The sequence below is a fragment of the Cucurbita pepo genome, chromosome 15 (genome assembly GCF_057944985.1).
Source record: "Cucurbita pepo subsp. pepo isolate OVF chromosome 15, ASM5794498v1, whole genome shotgun sequence".
Lineage (NCBI taxonomy): Eukaryota > Viridiplantae > Streptophyta > Magnoliopsida > Cucurbitales > Cucurbitaceae > Cucurbita > Cucurbita pepo.
Window position 1 is genome coordinate 10,149,914 of NC_141812.1, and position 20,058 is coordinate 10,169,971.

General features: G+C 35.9%; 3 protein-coding genes across 3 annotated transcripts; all 3 read left to right on the top strand.

The window, feature by feature from the left end:
• Positions 1-2,521: 2,521 nt before the first annotated feature.
• Positions 2,522-4,980, top strand: LOC111811205 (auxin-induced protein 15A). Its single transcript, XM_023697959.2, has one exon. It carries the CDS (start codon positions 4,373-4,375, stop codon positions 4,853-4,855), a length of 483 nt encoding a protein of 160 aa, XP_023553727.2. The 5' UTR covers positions 2,522-4,372; the 3' UTR covers positions 4,856-4,980.
• A 6,964-nt stretch (positions 4,981-11,944) lies between these two features.
• On the top strand, positions 11,945-12,493 carry LOC111776254 (auxin-induced protein 15A). The gene has a single exon (XM_087118204.1). The coding sequence runs from the start codon at positions 12,039-12,041 to the stop codon at positions 12,333-12,335; it is 297 nt and encodes a 98-aa protein (XP_086974330.1). The 5' UTR covers positions 11,945-12,038; the 3' UTR covers positions 12,336-12,493.
• Positions 12,494-15,035: 2,542 nt separating this feature from the next.
• LOC111811192 (uncharacterized) lies at positions 15,036-18,974 on the top strand. The gene is made up of 5 exons (XM_023697947.2): positions 15,036-15,561; positions 17,303-17,599; positions 17,694-17,912; positions 18,453-18,581; positions 18,665-18,974. The coding sequence occupies exons 1-5, from the start codon at positions 15,292-15,294 to the stop codon at positions 18,869-18,871; spliced, it is 1,122 nt and encodes a 373-aa protein (XP_023553715.2). The 5' UTR covers positions 15,036-15,291; the 3' UTR covers positions 18,872-18,974.
• Positions 18,975-20,058: the final 1,084 nt, after the last annotated feature.

Here is a 20,058-nt window from a genome sequence, read left to right on the forward strand (position 1 = left end):
ACTCCGAAGAATATTTTTGTATTTCATTTGATTTACGTATTTGTACCAAAAAAGAATATACCAAAAAGAAGTATTAAATTTTCACCACAAAAAGTGCTTCAAAAAAGAAGCAAATCGATTCTTGATGAACCTAAGGATTTTGAAGGTTAAAAAGTAGAACCTTATCCAAAATTCATTTCACCTAATTGTCTTTTTGTTGTTGATTTTGAGTGTTTTTGGTCCATAATAATCCTCTGTACTTTATTTCTTGACAGTGATTTCCTCTAAATGCTAACTTTTTCTAAAATGAATGATAGACAAAGTTTTAATAATAGCTTTATGCTATGCTAATCATAAAAAATCTAGAAAATAATTTATATAAAGCCCGAAAAAAGAGACCAATTTGTAATTATACCATGGGCGAGTACTAAGTGTGTCAAAATATCGAAGTGATTTGATTCATGTTCAATAATGCACAAGACCTATAATTGTTAATTGAATAAATCTTTCAAAACTCATAAATTTCAACAAATTATTTATTTCACTATTTTATTTTATGGTAATATATTTTTATTTTAACAATTTATTGGATCAACTAAAAAGATTAATATAATTTCTATTAGAAAAATCTATTAATACAAAATATAATTAAAATCTATTGTCATGATATTAATGATAATATATTATATTTTAAGCATTTATTTGACATTAATAAATAATAACTAATTGAAATAAAACTACATCCACTATATAATAATAATTTTATATTCTAACAAGTTAAATAATAAAAATGACTATTTAATATAAAAAAATAATAATAAACTAAAAAGTATTTTTATTTTATAAAAGAAATCACATATCACAAACAAAAATGATTGGTAGTAAAAAAGAATTTAAATGCTACAAAATTCTAATAAGCTTATGAACTTTTAATTTTATATCTAATAGATTCAAATATATTATAGAAATTTAAAAATAAATTAGAATATTAAATATACATATAAATTTCATGCTTAATGAACGCTAGACTGTCACTTTTGTACGAATAAATTCACGATTTTTTTAAAATATCAAATGAGACAAAATCCTATTAGACACAAAATTGAAAGTTTAAGAATCTATTAGACGTCTATTACGTAATTTTAAAAGTCTAGGAACCAAAAAGAAATCTCAAAGTTGATAAACTAAACTCGGTAAATTAACGGGAGACAAATTTATATGGGACCATATTTTTAAAGTTGAGACACGTTTATGTGGGACCATACATGAGATTCTTGTAATCTTTATCCTTCCAGGGTCCTATAAAGTCTACAAAAGATAAAATCTTAGGGTGTCCTCTGGAAGAAAGAAAGAAAAAAAGGACCAATCTTAAATGATAAACAATTGAGACTTATCGAGTTGAAATATGTAGAGAGGACGAGATGGTTGTAGGCCCTACCTAAACTTGGTTGAGACCATTCCAGTCTTAAACTAATAATTATATCAATTTAAACCGTTACAAGACAAACATAGACTTCTTCTAAGTTGAGACAAGTCACAATGAACCTATCAATTTCTAGAAATTGAAATTGATGAAACTAATCTAAAAATAACAACATGCTTAATTTTTCCTTTTTTTTCTTTTACCTTTTTGAAGGATAATATTATTTTTTACCTTTGCATAGACTTCTCCCTCTCTTATCTCATTCTAGCTTCTTTTTTTTTTCTTTCAAACTTTTGATCTACAAATTTTTTATTACTCTCCCCCAACTTCGATGACTCATCTGAAACACCATCGTTCATCTATAGAAAGAACTGACGATATACCTTCCAACATGTACATTTCAAAAAGTTACATCCAATCTGGCCAATTGAGCTCAAAGTTACGATTTCTTAGAGTTTAAACTCGATCATTTCGACTTTTGAAGGCCTTAAAAATCAAGATGTTATAAAATTTTGATTTGTTTATATGCATGGTTGGAAAGAACACAAAAAACAAATCATAAGAAAATACCGGATTATTTAGCTAAAACGAACTTTTATCGAGAGAGAAATATAACCAAAATACATCTTAGAGTGAGCTCGATCACACACTAGGATCCTAGGATTATATAATATGATCTTAGAATTGTACAATACGATTCTAAGATCCCCATATCGTATTGTACTATACAAATATCCTACAATGTGATCATAAACGCTCTAAGATCATCTTTTAGTCATATTTCTCTCGATACACGTCCATTTCAGTTAACTGATCACTCTTTAAATACAATTTTTGTGTGTTTTTGTCAGCCAAGCATAAAAATAGGCAAAAGTCTAAAACAATCCAAAAGTCAAAATAATCTAAGAACATAACTTTGAGCTCAATTAGCCAAATTGGATGAAATTTTTTATATATACTTCCACGTAACTTTTCAAGATCTACATGCTGGAAGACAGCTTATTCGACCATTTAACTAAGAAAATATCATTTTGGCCCTCAATTTAGACTCCACAAAGTTTTTCATGGTGGGATGAGACAGGAGAGAGAAATAGAAGCAGATAGAGTTGTAGAGAAGGAGAAGACAAAGGTGAGAAAGATAAAAAAGAAGAGAGGGAGAGAGGAGGGAGGGGGAGATGAAGCTAGAAAATAAGATATAAATGAGAGAGGAGGGAGAAATTTTCTCTAGTAATTCAAAGGTAAAAAGATAATCTCACTCACTAAATTTCTTCTCTTGTTTATTGTTTTTATAAAGTGAATTGAAGATTCACAACCTTTCCATATCAACAATTCATATATAGATCATCACATTGAAAAGAGAATCTTAAAATTCAAATATTCATTATCACACTAAAAAGAAAATCTTAAAAGCATGTTTCAGGCAAAGGCGATCCCAATGGATTCACTAATTTGAAGAAAGTGGAAGGTCACCGTTTGCTGCTTTATCGTACAGAATGCCAATCAATACAAAGAAAATGACTCAGAAGACAAAGCCATGTGGCTTCCAAACCTTTCATCTTCACTCACTAAAAGTAGCATTTTCTATGATGTATACTATGCTTCCCCCACCTTATCACTACATAAACCTTCTTGTTCATTGGATCTTTTTCAGCCCTAATACTTATCCCTCACCATCAAACTGCCATTAGTTAGCATTTGATTCATAGAAAGGAATTAGAAATCAAGATCGTTGTCAACAGGGACCTTCGTTGTCCAAAAGTTGTAGTTTACTTTTCTAGGAGTCGAGTCATGACCTTGGTGCCTGACCTTCTCTAACAACCACTGTCCAAGGTGGAAAGTTGACAACCGTTGAGATTATGTATTTAGAGATAAGATTTGATAACCACAAAGAATATTCTAAAGGATCTGCTAATCCTAGAGTAAGATTCTCAATCATGGACTGCCTACCCACACCAACCGAGATGGAAGCTCGCAATCCCTCCCTAATCCCACACGACTTCGATCCTTCCAGTGGAGAACCAGATCATGGTATTGGACTTGGCATACCAATGCCAAGGACAGCTAAAGATTCAAATGCAGAAGTATCCATTCCAGTACTTGACACAGTAAGGTCATACGGATTTTGTAAATGCCTCAATAATTAGAACTAATGATATGAGTTCTAGCTTCGGTTGTACATTATACTTTCAAAAAGTTCTCAAAGTTCATGGAGTGATAGTGATGCCTTAGGCATCGCCAACCTGGTTGAACTGGACATCATCCTATCTCTAAAAAGTGATAGTTAAGATATTTTCGCACCTAGTTCGTCACAGTTTCTACTTTTCTAAATCCGTGTGACGAACGACACCAGCATTTATTATATGTCCTGGAAGCATAAATTCTTGATGATGCTTATGAAAATCCATTATCAAAGCATTTAGTAGCTGGGTTCCTAAAGTGTTCAAAGGACCATTAAATCGATAGAAAGAACAAAATTTCACACTCGAGCATCAAACTCTTGCAAAAAGTTTCGATAATGAGTACTCTATTCATGACTCTTCATGGAGATACTGTCTGCAGATGCATAATTTAGCTGGGTCACTGTTTTCTTCAAACAGATGGACCCTTGAGTGAACCAAATGAACCCACAAAGACTGGTTGGCTAGTTGGCAGGGGATTTAAAAAAACAAATACAAACTCGAAAAAGCAAGAACCTAAAGAAGCAGTCCAAGTTCAGTGCTTAAGCAAGTAAACTAAAAATGGAGCTTAAATATTTTCTTTAATTGAAGACATACTACATGTTGCCAAGAACATGCCCAACATCAATAATTTAGTGCTTTTTTTTTTTGCATTAGAGGCTCAAGGATTCACAAGTTGCCATTCCTTTTTCTATTTTTCGTTTCTACCATTTGTGCAAGCAAATGGTAGGCCATTGTGTTTTGCACTAAACAAGGCAAACCATGTGAGATATTGCCAACTTCTTCACCTGCTATGTTTTTCCCCCCTCTTCTTACCTTTCTACTTATCCATGACAAAAATTCTATATATAAATACATAAACACTCACTCAGTGACTCAAAGCTCACTAACAAGTACCATAACAAGTCCTTTCAAATCCAGTTCAAAAGGCAATTCAAAAACAGGGCCTCTTCTTTCTTCTAATCCTACAGAGATGGGAATCCATTTGACAGGAATAGCAAACGCAAAGCAAAAGCTACAGAGAACACTTTCGGAGAAATACGGGATTGGATCGGCGGTCACGAATGTTCCTAAAGGGCATTTCGCAGTGTACGTAGGAGAAACAAGGAAGAAGAGATTTGTTATTCCGATATCGTACCTGAATCATCCATTGTTCAAGGATTTGCTGAACCTGGCGGAAGAGGAATTTGGATTCGATCATCCAATGGGCGGCCTCACGATTCCTTGCAGCGAAGACTACTTCATCAGCTTAACTTCATCCCTAAATTGTTCATAAATTCGCAAGCTCCTTCAAATTCTGCTCTAATTTGACATTTTCTTGCTTCGATTCCGTGTTTTTAGTCAGAGAATTGAAATCGAGAGATTCAAGCAAAGTTGGTCTCTGTGAATTTTGTATCAATTTTTTTTCATCATCATTCATGTTCTTCCTCATTATTATTACCATTTTAAACTTCCTAACAAATATTTCATTCCCTCTTTACAACTCCCGCATATTTCGGATAATTGAAGGCCCCGTTGACGCGAAGTGATCGGGATAACTCTTAGATTCTCGACGTTTTAGAGAGTTTTTATCCAAATTCCGACTCAACCCCTCACTGTACTCGTTAAAAAGAGAAATGAATGTCACGACACCTATCCATTTTTTACCTTTTCACAGTTGAGAAAAGCGGAATCCTCATCCTGAGTCGAGTCAGCATTGCCATACGGATCGACATCGGTCAAACCAAGAGCTCCTATTTTTTCTTTGACTGATATCTCACAGTTTACTCTCTTGGGAGTCAGCGTTCTCATTCGCACACCGTCCAATGTGGGATCTCACATCGTTCGAGGATGTGAAAGCTTCTCCCTAATAAACTCGTTTTAAAACGTGAGACTAACGACGATACGTAAAGTTTGAAAATGTCACTATTTTCATGTGTTTTGGAATTATTATCGAAGTTGAATGGCTAGTGATAAAAAATAATTATATTTAATTATTCGTTGAAAGAAGTTTTTCCAATTTTTTTTTTAAATAAAAGTTTCTTCAAATATATACGTGGATATCGACATTATTTTATTATATTAAACTTTGTAACATTTTAAAAGGCTTTTTAAAAAGACGATAATTATTAAGAATTAAAATATTACGAGAGCAGGAAACCATGAATTAAGATTCAGTTTCTTTCACGAACTCGAGTATAATTTAACTCATTAAGATATATGTCTTCGATTTATGAGGTCAAAACGTTCAAGAAAATTATAATCAAATGAAATTGTTAAAATTAATTTGATCAAAGCGTAATTAATTAATCGAAAAAAAAAAAAACATTCACTCTCGTGTCCCTAAAAATTTATAAAAATGTTTGAAAGAAGAGACAAGGACCCGAACTCTTTTTTTTTTATCGATGATATTAATATTTTAAACGGACAATATTGGCTAAAACCATTCCGCCTGAAGTAAAAGTTATTATCTTTATAATCATTTATAAAATCAAATAAATTAAAAATATATGAAAAATAATAATAAAATAAATTGATACAATATATTTGGCTATAATAAAAGACAAATATGATACCTTAGGGGAGACAGCAATAATAAAAGATATTAGTTTATAATAAAATATCAAATATGATATATATGATAAACTATAATCTAAATATTATCGCTCAATTATATTTGATAATTATCCTGATTTTTTTTTTTCTTCAAATTTTGTGATATCCGAATAAAAAATGAGTACATGAATGGAGCGAGACTGCATTCAAATAAGAGTGATTCTGAAGATATAATGGTTAAGAATGATTTTAAAAAAACTGATAGTTCGGTGACGGTATACTTTACGTGAATACGAGTCGTAAAATCGAGTACAACTCGATTTTTTTTTTTTTGAAGAAAAGATGACGAGCCACCTCCAAAACAAAACAAGATCGTTTACGATCCTACAAAAATGAATTGAAAATTTTGTTAAGATGAAGAACGAAATACGAAACGGTGACGAAGAAGGTCTTCCATCCCCTTCCAGTGGACATCTCTAGTCATGTTCGAGTCGGGAAAAATCGGATACAAAGTACTAGTATTTTCAGACATAATTGTACGTATTTGAGAGTTGTGAGCCGACGTAGAACGGCCGTGTCTGGCGGAGGATCGTTGAGGCCTTTAATGGAAGGGGGCCGTCGCAGGCTGTCGCCTAACGAGCACTCTTCCGTACAAGTGAAGCTCTTATACAAAGAATAAAACCTTCAAGGTTCCATGCACAGAGCCACGCATTCATTTGCCGACAAATCGCATTCATTTCGCCACGACCCGTTCGATCTAGTTTACGTGCATCTCGACTTTAAAAAGTTTTGTTTTTATTGTATGGCATGTAAGTAAGGACAACGTCTCGATTGATAAAAGATTCTTTTTTGCATAAGACAAGAAAGTGACATCTCGAGAACCTAAATCTAAAGTCACGAAAGAAAACCTAAAATGGGTCTGTTCGTTGTTGTAAAATCTCGAAATTGAAAAAAAAGCAAACGAATTCAAATTTTATAATTCTTAATAGACGTGTTTTAAAAACCACAAGACTGATTGTGTTACATAACGGGCCAAAATTGACAATATCTGCTAGCGGTGAGCTTGAGCTGTTACAAATGGTATCAGAGCTAGACACCGGACGGTGTGCTAGCGAGAACGCTAAACGCCCTGAGAGATGGATTGTGAGATCCCACATTAGTTGGGGAGGGGAACAAAACATTCCTTATAAGTGTATGAAAACCTATATCTAGCACGTTTTTAAGACGTAAAACTGACGACGATACGTGACGGGCCAAAGTGGAAAATATCTATTAACGATGGGTTTGAGATGTACACTTGTATATTTCGAAATTTTTCATTTTAACCCTTAAACTTTGAAATTATTGCAAAAATACCCTTACAAGAATTTTTTTTTTCTTCAAATAAAGGACGATAGCAATGTAAAAACACGAGCACGTAAAGACATATACGTGCAAGGATGCCTTATACTTGACTAACCAATTACTCAAAACACACGAGATTAACATCACCCAACAATTATTCAAATGGATTCTACCCTTTCGAGCAGGTAAAGATGTATATTCTCGATCAAAAAGTCATCATTCGTATTTAAACATGCAGATAGTTAGAGATCACTATCATAATGTCAGTTTAAGGACGATATAAATCTTTATCAGTACAACACCTTTTACATGAAACGAGAAAATAAAGTCACGTGCAGCTTAAGTTAAATATTTTAACGACAAAATCATACTTTCAAATGTTGCTAATAGAGATCTCTTAGTGTCTGCCGTTATGTTTTAGCTAAATAAAACGGAAGACCGCAAAACAGGAGCGTGATGTTCTTTTCTTCTTCCTTTACATAAAATAATAGGTTGACTTTAGCTCGAGATTCTCGATATTTTTCTCGATATCTTTTTCGGTCAATGATGAATGAAATTATAATGCCAAGTTGACATATAAAAAGTCAAATTCCACTAAGGTCTCCTCCTCTTTTAACTACATGTGTTCCTCAAGTGGTGGAAGAGAATGGAAGACATTCTATACATTTCTAGAGTGGTTTTTAAATTAGATTTAAATTTTATTTTTATTTTACTCCTTCAAATTTCAAAAATAAATAAATATATATATATATATATATATATATATATATATATATATATATATATATATATATATATATATATATATATAATCCCTTTTTATTAATTATTTTACAATTTTTTTCATTTGAATTAATTTATATTTCAATTTTTTCGTAAGTAGATAAAGATTTATAGTGTATTTTATTCATAAAAATATTATTCTAGGTCGGTTGGTTGGGTCGTAAATTTTTTTTAATTTAAACAATTCTTATTAAATAATGAACCTAACCAACCCAATTTAACAGAACCATAAATTTTATGAGTTAGGATGGTCTACGTTCTTCAAGTCATTTGTTTAATTTTCTATTTTTAATAAAAGTAAAATATTAGTTCGTAAAATATCTATTTATTTATATTTAAACATTTAATTAATATTTTCCACTCAAATTTAATATTTATTTTTAAAAGTTGTGGAAGGATAAATAATAATAGAATAAATATATGTATATATAATTGTATTGTAAATAAAAAAAAATATATTTTTTTTTAAATAACAATAAAGCAAAATGAGTTTATAATCCGATTCAAATCAAGGTTGACTACGAGTCACGAGCTTTTTTTTGAACATCTTATAGGCAACAAATGAAACGAACACTCTTAAATTATTTTGAGGTTTGGACAGGTGGCAGACGCGGAACGGTAATGTCGGAGAACCACCGTGTCTCTCGGAGGTTGTCGGATCTTTAATGGAAAAGGGGTCGTCGCAGGCTGTCGCCTCACGAGCGTTTGAGTACGGGAAGCTCAAATACAAAGAATGACATGTAAGAAAGGAAGAAGAAGAAGAAGAAGAATGTGTGGGTGTTAGGGTGCTGACAAATGGCATTCATTTTCTTGTACCCTTCTTCTACCTTCTTCCCTCCAATTATTTATTTGCCACCTAAGCTCGCTCACGCGGATCCCGATCCGACATTTAATGGTTGAAAATGCTACAAAAGTCCCATGTTCGATGAAAAGATCGATATTGTTAGCTTGACCCATTACGTATCGTCGTTAACTTCACTGCTTTTAAAACGCGTCTGTTAGGGAGAGGTTGTCACACGTTTATAAGGATTGTTTCGTTCTCCTCTCCAACCAATGTGGGATCTCATAATCCATACGCTCATAAGAGAGACGCGTTTTAAAACCGTGAGGCTGATGGTGATACGTAACGGGCCAAAGTGGACAATATTTACTAGCGGTGGGTTTAGGTTGTTACAAATGGTATCGAAACTAGTCACTGGTCGAAGTAGGGATAGACTCTTTCCATAGTAGGCATGTTTTAAAATCATGAGGTTGAGGGCAATATGTTACTGGCCAAAGTGGACAATATCTACTAGCGGTAGGTTTGGGTTGTTACGAATGATATCTGAACTAGTCATTGGACAATGTGACACACTGATCGGAGTAGGGCTAGACCCTCTCCGTAGTAGACACGTTTTAAAATTGTGAGGTTGAGGGTCATATATAACGGGCCAAAGCAGACAGTATCTGCAAACAGTGGGTTTGGATTGTTACGAATGATATCAGAACCAGTCACGGGACAATGGGATGCACTGGTTGGAGTATGGCTAGACTCTTTCTATCGTTGACGTATTTTAAAACCATGGGTTGAGGATGATACGTAACGGGTCAAAGCGGACAATATCTTTAACCGTGGGCTTGAGTTGTTACGACGTTACTTACTTATCTTGAACTTATTTTAAAAATAAAGCCTATAATTTAATTTAAAATCTATAAATTTGTAATAAGACAATCAATTAGGATGAATTTTCAATCTCGTGTTATAAAAATTTAAAATCATGGACCAAATTTTCTTCGATATAAATGCAAAAAACGTCAACGTCAACGTCAACGTCAATTATTATTATTCATCGTTGTGATTGTATGCTAATTTTACTCTTAGAATTTCAAATCGATTGAATCTAGACAACTCGTTCCTATCTTTTTAAGATAAGACGGCCCCTCTTTTAGCGACCTACAACCTTACAAACAAAATAAGATCCATACGTTGAATAAAACGTGTATGAAAATGTGTTATCTTGTGCAAAGTTCATTACTTTACGCGTGACAACAAAATTGCCGATATGGCTAGTTGACCGAGTAAAAAACGTACATTTTAATTAAAATTTGAGTTTTTTCTTCCAAATAATTATATTATAATTTCTTGCTTTACTCGAGTTTTTGATCGATGAATATTATTAAAAATTGTATGGAAAAGAGAAAAAAAAAAAAAAAACGGCGAAAATTTGGATCGAGTAGAAAAAATAATATAACACAAAGAGTGAGCTTGGAACATGGAAGAATTATCAAATGAGACTTTCAAATACTCGTGGCTTTGTCGGTATGTTACGACCGAGTGAGTGAGGTGGAAAAGTAAAGCTATACGGGTTTACGTCGATTTGATGAAATACTCATAGCTTTGTCGGTATGTTACGACCGTGAGAGAGGTGGAAAAGTAAAGGTATACGAGTTTATGCATATTTTATCAAATACTCATGGCTTTGTCGGCATGCTACGACTGAGTGAGTGAAGTGGAAAAGTAAAGTTGTAACAGTCCAAGCTTACCACTAACAGATATTATCCGCTTTGGCTCGTTTCCTAGCGCCGTCAGCCTCACAGTTTTAAAACGCGTCTATTAGGGAAAGATTTCCACACGCTTGTAAGGAATGTTTGATTCCTCTCTCCACCAGTGTGGAATCTCACAATTCATCCCCCTTGGTGTCTACCTCTGATACCATTTGTAATAGTCCAAGTCCACCGCCAGTAGATATTGTCTGTTTTGTCCCGTTACGTATCGTCATCAACCTCACGGTTTTAAAACGCGTCTGTTAGAGAGACGTTTCCACACTCTTGTAAGAAATGTTTCATTCTCCTCTCCAACTAACGTGGGATCTCACAAAAGCTATACGGGTTTACGTCGATTTTATCAAATACTTATAGCTTTATCAGTACATTACGACCGAGTGAGGTGAAAAAGTAAAGCTGGGTTTACGTCGGTTTTATCAAATACTCGATCTGATAAGATTCCCGCAATCCGTCTTATAGATCTTCTAGGAAAAAGATGCAAATGGGAAGTTTAGGATATGAAGTCAAATTCTAATAAGGTCCTCCTCCCACCAAGAAGTGCTTTCCTATAAAGTGTTGGAAAAGGAATGGAAAGCCTACTACTCCCAATTGGTAGCCCTTTTAGTAGTGAATCCTTCTTGATCATCCACTTTCCTAGAGTGGTGGAAAACAATGTAGGACATAGGACATCTCGAATTAGGTTAAAGTTTTAGTTGACTTTCCCGAGCTCCTTAAAGTCCAAGGTTTGGTCGGGATGATCAGATTATAATGCACGAGCTGTCTAGTGTGCAACGAGAGCAAGCTCGTGGAGACCCTGTTCACACATGTCATATACTGAGTGGTGCAATCGTGTTCGTGACTGTATTTTTCTTTCTTATCTACAAACAGTGGAAGATAGCTAAAGGTTATTTTTTTTTTCGAGTCTTTCGATTGTAAAGGTTGTAGCTTTCAATCGTTGAACGTTTCGAGTGTTGCACTACACAAAAGTGCATTGCTTCACATCGTACACTCAACGCTTAAACGTGATGTCTTGATCAAGTCACGAGTCTTTTTTCATCCCTACTAATTCGAGCTGAGCTATCGTGCGTGGGTCCGTTCTCGGCCAAGTTGGGCCTTTGGATAATACCACTTTAAGGGAAGAAGAATCACAATCCAAATCCCCCAAAGAAGTTTCTATATAAAGCTACACGATTTCGAGCTCTCAAAGAGGCAGCAAAATTAGAACCATTTTTGACAAACTTCTCTCTGGGGCATTTCATCGAACACTTAGCGACATGGGTATTCTGCCGGAGATCATTCATCACGCAAGGCAAATAACTCACCGATCAGCGTCGTCGCACCACCGATCGGGTTGTTCGGATGTTCCGAAAGGCCATTTTGTGGTGTATGTTGGGGAGGAAGAAGATGAGAGGAAGCGATTTGTGGTGCCATTGTCGTACTTGAAGAATCCCCTGTTTCAAGAACTGTTGAGCCAAGCTGCTGAAGAGTTTGGATTTGAGCATCAGGTTGGTGGTATTACGATACCTTGTGCGCACGATCATTTTCTGAGTTTAACTTCTGGATTGAGCTGAGCCATAGCTGAAATTGATTAGAACTGGGAATCCATTTGCTAAAAGCTTCAAAAGCTTGAAAATGGTGGAGCTCTGTAAATTAGGGGTTTTAGAGTTTAGCCATTGATGTATTGTTTTGAATCATTAGATCATTGGAATCCGTTTTCTTTCTATATCAATCGTTCGCCATGTTTCGTTAGTGTTCATCGAACCATCGGTCTCGTTTTGTTTATCTTCAAACGCCATGTTTGCATACACCCCACCCTTCGACATTCACAGCTAGCAGATATCGTCCTTTTCGAGTTTTCCATTCTAGGGTTTAAAAACGTGTTTACTTCGTCCTATTCTCTAACCGACATGGGATCTCATAATCCACCCGGGCCAACGTCCTTATTGGGACTCGTTCCCTTTTCTAATGGATGTAGGATCTCACAATCCATCTCAGGGTCAGGCGCGGATGAGCACATTGAACTATCCATGTGGCTAAGAACCCTCACAGCCCAGGCACAACGACGCAATTATCAGAGGCGCGCTTTACCATTGAGCTAATAGCCCGTCCCCATTCGAGACCTAGCGTTCTTGTTGACACTCGTTCCCTTCTCCCACCGATGCGGGATCTCACAGTCTACTATCTCGGGAAGACTTTCTTGTCCCTGCCACATTGGTCTTCTAAGTTGACAAGATTTTGACCACCGAGAAAGTTCTAAAGCAATTAGGTCGGTTTGATAACCACTTATGTCTTGTTTCATAACTAATTTTCTCATGCATTAATATCTTGTTTTATAAATGGAGTTACACGCTTGCATTAGTTAGCTAAATCAACGAGTTCACGACCTATGCAACTCTAAAAAGTTCACAATTCAATCCAACCTAACTCTCTATTTTTGGATTAAATTGTCGAGATTTTTTAAAATTATTTATAAAAATATCTACTTCGGTATAATACATGTTACATTAATAAATAAAATATCGTAAAACCCAAATTTCAAACATTTACAAGTCACAGAACATCGCTAATATCGGTTACGAACGTTAAATTTTCTTAATCTTTATTATTATAACCCTGTTTTTGGGTTGGTAGGGTTGACCCGACCAAAAAATTGTCAATCTGCAAATTGATTCAAAGTTTTATTACTCTAAAATTTAAACTCAAAAAAAAAAAAAATTAACCCGACCTAACATTTATGATTTGGATTAAGTAACTGGATTGGTCGAGTTCTCGAGCCAGATGAATACCCTTTTGATAAATATAAATGAAAATTAAAAAAAAAAAATTAAAAACTCACTAATATAAATATGTTATTAAACCTTTAATTTTTTAAAAAAAACAAATTTTTTTAAAAGAAATTAAAAAAATTTATATAATTTAAAATTTTATAAAATAAATGTTGGAGAAAATTGTTAGTAGTTTGATACGTGGGAGTAATAGGTCACGTGTCTCCACCACACACGTATTAGTGGCAAAATAGGAATTCACCATCATGACCATATTAATTTATCTATGACTTACCCTAAAACATTCAAGACTTTATTTTTATGTATAATTTAATATTGCATTATTATATTTTCTGGATTTCTACTTTACGGAAACAATATTATTTTTTAATAGCGTTTTTTAATCTCTCCCTTTGATCGTTAAAAACTACAAATACAAAATGTTTAGGCTTTTGTACCTAGTGTAACAATTCTCGAACAATCGTATGTACCAATTTAAAGCGGTATCCGTTTGAAAAAAGTCTAATCTCGTATTTGAATTTCGAACGACCGACATGTTCGGGATGGTAGAACGGAGAGAGGGGGAGTCGTGCCCATATACAACCAGGAGTGGTCGAAGTACTTCCTAAAACAAGCACGAAGACCCGCCTTCCATCCTGCGTTTTCCTGCTTGAGACCCGGGAAAGAAAGGTCAGCCACCTTTATTAGGTTTCACGCACGGAAATTCCCTGATAGTGACTTTGCCAAGTTAGAGGTAAAGGTAAGCTTCATCTAGAGAGAGGGAAACAACCCACCACCTGATGATTCGACGTTCACGATAAAGTCAAGCAAAAATACACGTAGGAACTGATCATAGATAATTACTCGGATTTACGTGAGATTTCTTTTTATCACAAAATTCAAATCGAAATTATTAAAAACTTCAAAAAAATAAATAAATAATAATTGTAGTCATAAGAAGTTGTCCGAGTTGACAAGAAAGAGTTCGTTTGTATGAGTAATAAACCTATATATTTACACGAGTCGCCCTTGTGGAGTAAATGAGTTCTTTCAATTTCTCGTATTGTTTGTCGTGGATTAGTATCTCGAAGTTCTTTGATAGGCATAAAGAAATCGTCTCGGTAGCAACCACCAAGCCAATAGAACCAAGGTTAGCTCAGCGGGTGATTCATAAGCAAGGTAAGTAGGTCTATTACTGGTCGACTCCGGAACGAAAAGACCTAACGGAATAATCCTTTATCTCGGATCGAAATGCTAACGGGGCGGGAATCGACGTGGAGGACCTCTCTACCGTCTGCGTCTGTGTCTATCTTATCTAAAGTATGCTCGGGAGACGATTTAGTAAAAATATAGTTAATAAAAATTTTAAAATTTTATTAGATATAAAATAAAAAATTTATAAATTTATATATAAAAAAAATAAATAGATAAAAATGCAAGAGTTTGACTAAAATGGTAATTTCACTTATTTTTATTGAAATTTAAATCAGAAATGGAGTTGGTAATATACCAATGGACACGTTCTTCATCTCCGAAGCTTACAGAGAAAGAAAATACAGAGAGAAGAAGAAGAAAGTGACGAATCCGTTTGAATTTGTTCCTTCTCGAAGTTCCATTAATGGCCGAATTCTGTAATCAATGAAGCGTAATCAACCAATTTGATCGCCATTGCCAACGATCTCTCTCACCCTCTCTCACAAGAATCTCAGCAAAAAGCTTGCGCAGTTCACAGGACTTGAGAATCAAAAGCAGCAAAAATTAAATGGATACTGTTTCTTCTTCACCTTCATCATCATCTTCACCATTGAAGCGATCTACCGGACAGATTCTGGACGGTTCAGAAATTATGGAGTTGGTTGCCAATAAACACGTCTTCTCCTCTTTTGTCGACCATAAGTTTCACGAGCTCGACACCGACAAAGACGGCAAGCTATCTCTCAAAGAGCTTCATCCTGCCGTCGCCGACATTGGTGCTGCTCTTGGCCTTCCTCCTCAAGGCACTTCCCTTGATTCCGATAACATTTACTCTGAGGTTTCCTTTCTTTCTCCTTCTCGTGCAATTTCAGATGTTGTTGTTGTTCTTCTTCTTCATTAGGTTTTTTTTAGATTATATACTGCGGAGATACTTTGATTGGATTCCTTCTGGAATTTCCGAATGCGAATTCCGGAAAACGATAAGAACTGTTCCTTTTGTTATTAATTGCTGTTCCTGTTTTCGTTTAATGATTGTTTTGATCTGAATTGAGTTCTTCATTCTATCTAAACTCTGTAGAAAGTGGTGTCCGTCTTGTCCCCACTATTTGAGACCATCATTATGGTGTTATTAAATTGGAGGGAAATTTTGTTCATGTTGTTCTCTTGTTTTATCTGACAAATTCAATCCAGCTCTAATGATGGATGACAAGGAGATTGATACAAGTTCTTGGTGTTCTTTTTTTGGCTTGTCCAAACGTGCAATTGGGAGAACATTTTCTGGTTTTGTGAAGTTTTGATGGGACTTATGAGATTATTGTTTCTTTTAATATTGTCTGTAATGCTTGTCCTTCCCAAAGATCACATCCACACTTGTTGGAAAGGGGACGAAACATTCTTACTAAGGGTGTGGAAATCTCTCCCTATAAAGAGGCGACGATATGTAACGGGCCAAATTGGACTATGCCTTCGAGGAGGCTAGACTCCTTTTCTTTTGGAGTCATTTGTTCGACATTTGAGGATTCTATTGGCATGACTAAGTTTAGGGGCATGACTCTGATACCATGTTAGACGAACACGATTCTTCACAATGGTATGATATTGTCCACTTTGAGCATAAGCTCTCATGGCTTTGCTTTAGGCTTAGGCTTCCCCAAAAGGTCTCGAAGAGAGTATTCCTTGGTTATAAGTCCATGATCATTCCCTAAATTAGCCGAGGTGGGACTTTCATCATCCAACAAATATGTGTTAGCGGTCGGCTTGGCTGCTACAAATGGTATTAGAGCTAGACACTGGGAGGTGTGCCAGTGAGGACGCTGGCGCCCAAGGAGGCTGGATTGTGAGATCCCACGTTGGTTGGAGAGGGGAACGAAGCAATCTTAATTCTTTGTAAGGGTGTGGAAACCTCTCTCTCTAACAAACATCGCTTTAACAAACATCGCTTTAAAAGGTTGACGATAATGCGTTATAGGCAAAAGCGGACAATATTTGTTAGCGGTGTGTTTGGACAGTTACAAAAAGTTTAGTGGGCAACTGTGATTTTACTTTCCATTCCTTTATCTAAAAAATGCAAATTATTAGTTTCCATTTACAGATGGCTTGAGAAGCATCCAGCCTCTGGTCCAACATGGCCGGTGGGTTCATTACAACTTTCTGGATTCCTTTTCAGTTCATCATTTCTTTTCCTTTTTGACATTTTCCCCCCTTTTTACAAGGTGGAATCTATGGCGAGTGCTTTGAAAACAATATCCCTTTTGATCATTAACAATGTTAGAATTGTCAACATCTGACCTCAATAATAATGAAACAAGTTTTCTGCTCCAATAATTAAGCAAGAGAGTGTATGATCTATAAACAGTTAAAGCTTTTGTTCATAAAACTGTTCTCGTTTCCTACTTGTCTTTTGTTGCCAAAATATATAGCAGATTTTCAGTTTTAGGCAGGTTGTGATTCTACTTCTGACTTTGTTTCCTTGAGTTTATTGTCAAATATGTCTTCTTTATTGCAAACTGTTTCCGTTCTTGTTAGTTCATTCAACAATTTCTGCTCTGGATGGGGTTCTTTCTTTGGCTGGCATGCAGGTATTGAATGAATTTACCCATGGATCAAGAGAAAAGGTAAGCAAGACCGAGTTCAAAGAAGTTCTCTCTGATTTTCTGCTAGGCATGGCTGCCGGGTTGAAGCGAGATCCTATCGTTATACTTCGGATTGATGGAGAAGACCTTCTTGAATTCATCAATGGCCCTGCTTACGAGCCTGAGATGGTCGCCACTTTTTCACAGATCGAGCTACCTGAAGGATCTCTTCGTGATTACATTGTTAAAGCTTTTGAGTATCTTACTGTGGAACAAGGGATGCCTCCTCTTTCAGACCCCTGGGTAATTAATTATTTGATCTCTTAGCTGAACTGTGACTGGATTTCTTCATGTTCTAGTAGTTTTGTGATTGAATTTGTTGCCAACTTTTCATTAGGTTATGAGCGATATTGTCGAACCAGCTCTGGAATTCTGTTCTGCAGCTGAGAATTGGGACAAGCCTGTCTCGCCCGAGACGTTGTTGGAATTCAAGAGAGCGGCGGAGCACGTGGCTCAACGCCTTAAAGAACAGCCTGTTATCGTTGCTCACAGTGAAAACACCTTTGATGGAAGCAGCATAAGAAGATTGATATCCAACAAATTCGAACTTGACAAGGTAATATTGTGAAAAAGTCTAAGTCCACCGCTAGTAGATACTGTTCAAAGCAGATATTCAAATAATATTTGCTAGCGGTAGATTTGGGCTATTACAAATGGTATCAGAGCCAGACACCGAACAATGTGTCAGTGAGGATGCTGGGCACTCAAGGGGGTGAATCACACATTGATTGGAGAGGGGAACGAAACATTTCTTATAAGGGTGTGAAAACCTCTCCCTAGTAGACGTGTTTTAAAATCTTCAGGGGAAGCCCAGAAGGGAAAGCTCAAAGAGGACAATATCGCTTGGGCTGTTACTAATAGTATCAGAGTCAGTCATCGGTCGGAGTAGGGCTATACCCTCTCCATAGTGGACATGTTTTAAAAACCTTGAGGAGAAGCTCGAAAGGGAAAGCCCAAAAAAGACAATATCTACAATCGGTGGGCTTGGGTTGTTACATATTGCATCATTGAACTGTTTTCCAGTAGTGTTGCTTGATTAAGATTGTTCTTGCATCATGTTCTCTACGTCATCTGTCGTAATTTAATCTTGATGCAGTCACTTAACACGGCACTTCAGAGTGTCCCAAAAGATAAAACTGGGAAATTGCCAAAGGAACATCTGCAGTTGGCGCTGGATTTGGTTGCTCCATTAGCCGGTCTACCACCGCTCGGTGCCCTCGACGAGGTTACAAAACAACCAACGATCATCACCGACATTAACTGATCATCACTGAAACTAACGCTTGATATCTATAATCTAATCTGCAGATGGACAAGCTGCTTGTTGGTGTATTCAAGATGGTAGACCGGGACGACAGGAAGGCGGTTAAAGAAGACGAGTTCAAGAAACTATTAACTGAGATTCTGGGGGCAGTCATGTTGCAGTTGGAAGGTAATCCAATCTCAGTTTCTTCTAGTTCTGTTGTGCATGAGCCTCTAGCCTGTTCATCTTCACTTTTGACACCATCCTCTTAGTAAACATATCAAGCAGAGCTGTTCTAGGGTAAAAAATGATATACTCCTTTGAATCAATGTATGCATCAGATTTGTTGTATTATATTAGAAAAGATACTTTATACGTACGTGAGCATTTCTTCCGGTTAAAATATCATCACTAGCCCAATAGAGTCGAGCTCAATAATTATACGAGCTTCTTGTCTATTAAGTTTTTTAGGAATAAATTGTCCGGCCTATAGGATAAATATCTCTCTACTCTATCAAGGTTTTCATCAAAGAAATTCAAGCCGCCTCAATTAGAGCAAAGTGTATTAGTATTCTACGGAGTATCTTGTAATCTCTTCACTACTTGTCTTCATACAGAACTAGTGTTTTTCACAGAGAGTTTGTTCAATGTATCATTATTCAAAAGAAACTAAATCAAAACTAAATTCTTTGGTAGATTAGCTGGGATCAAGTTTTGATGAATGTACTTCATACCTCTCTTCTCTTTATTATTTGAAAAATTTGTCCTCTTTGGGCTTTCCCTCAAGCCTTTAAAAGTTGTCTGCTAGGGGAAGGTTTCCACACCATGATTTGTGGGCTTTCCCTCAAGGCTTTAAAAGTCGTCTGCTAGGGGAAGGTTTCCACACCGTGATTTGTTCTCCTCCCCAACCAATGTGGGACATCACAATCCACCCCACTTCGGGGCCTAGCGTCCTCGCTGACACTTGTTCCTTTATCCAATCGATGTGAGACCGACCCCAAATCGTCCTTACTGGCACACCGCCTCGTGTCTACCCCCCTCCGGGGAACAACGAGAAGGCCGACACACCGTCCGGTGACTGGCTCTAATACCATTTGTAACGATCCAGATCCACCGCTAGCAGATATTGTCCTATTTGGGCTTTCCCTTACGGGCTTCCTCTCAAAGCTTTAAAACGCGTCTGCTAGGGAAAGGTTTCCACACCCTTATAAAGGGTGATTTGTTCTCCTCCCCAACCAATGTGGGATATCACAAATTATATCATCAATCAATATGATAGGTTCGAATGATCACTCTTCATTTGGTTTGAACTAGGTTTGAACTAAAAAGATGGGTACTGTTCTTTTCGAAATTTAACCTAAGTTTTGTGAAGTTAGATTTTTTTTTTTTTTTTTTTTTTCCTTTTTAGTTTATTAAATCACGTGTGGAGTGGAGATTAAATCTACGACCTCTTAGAATA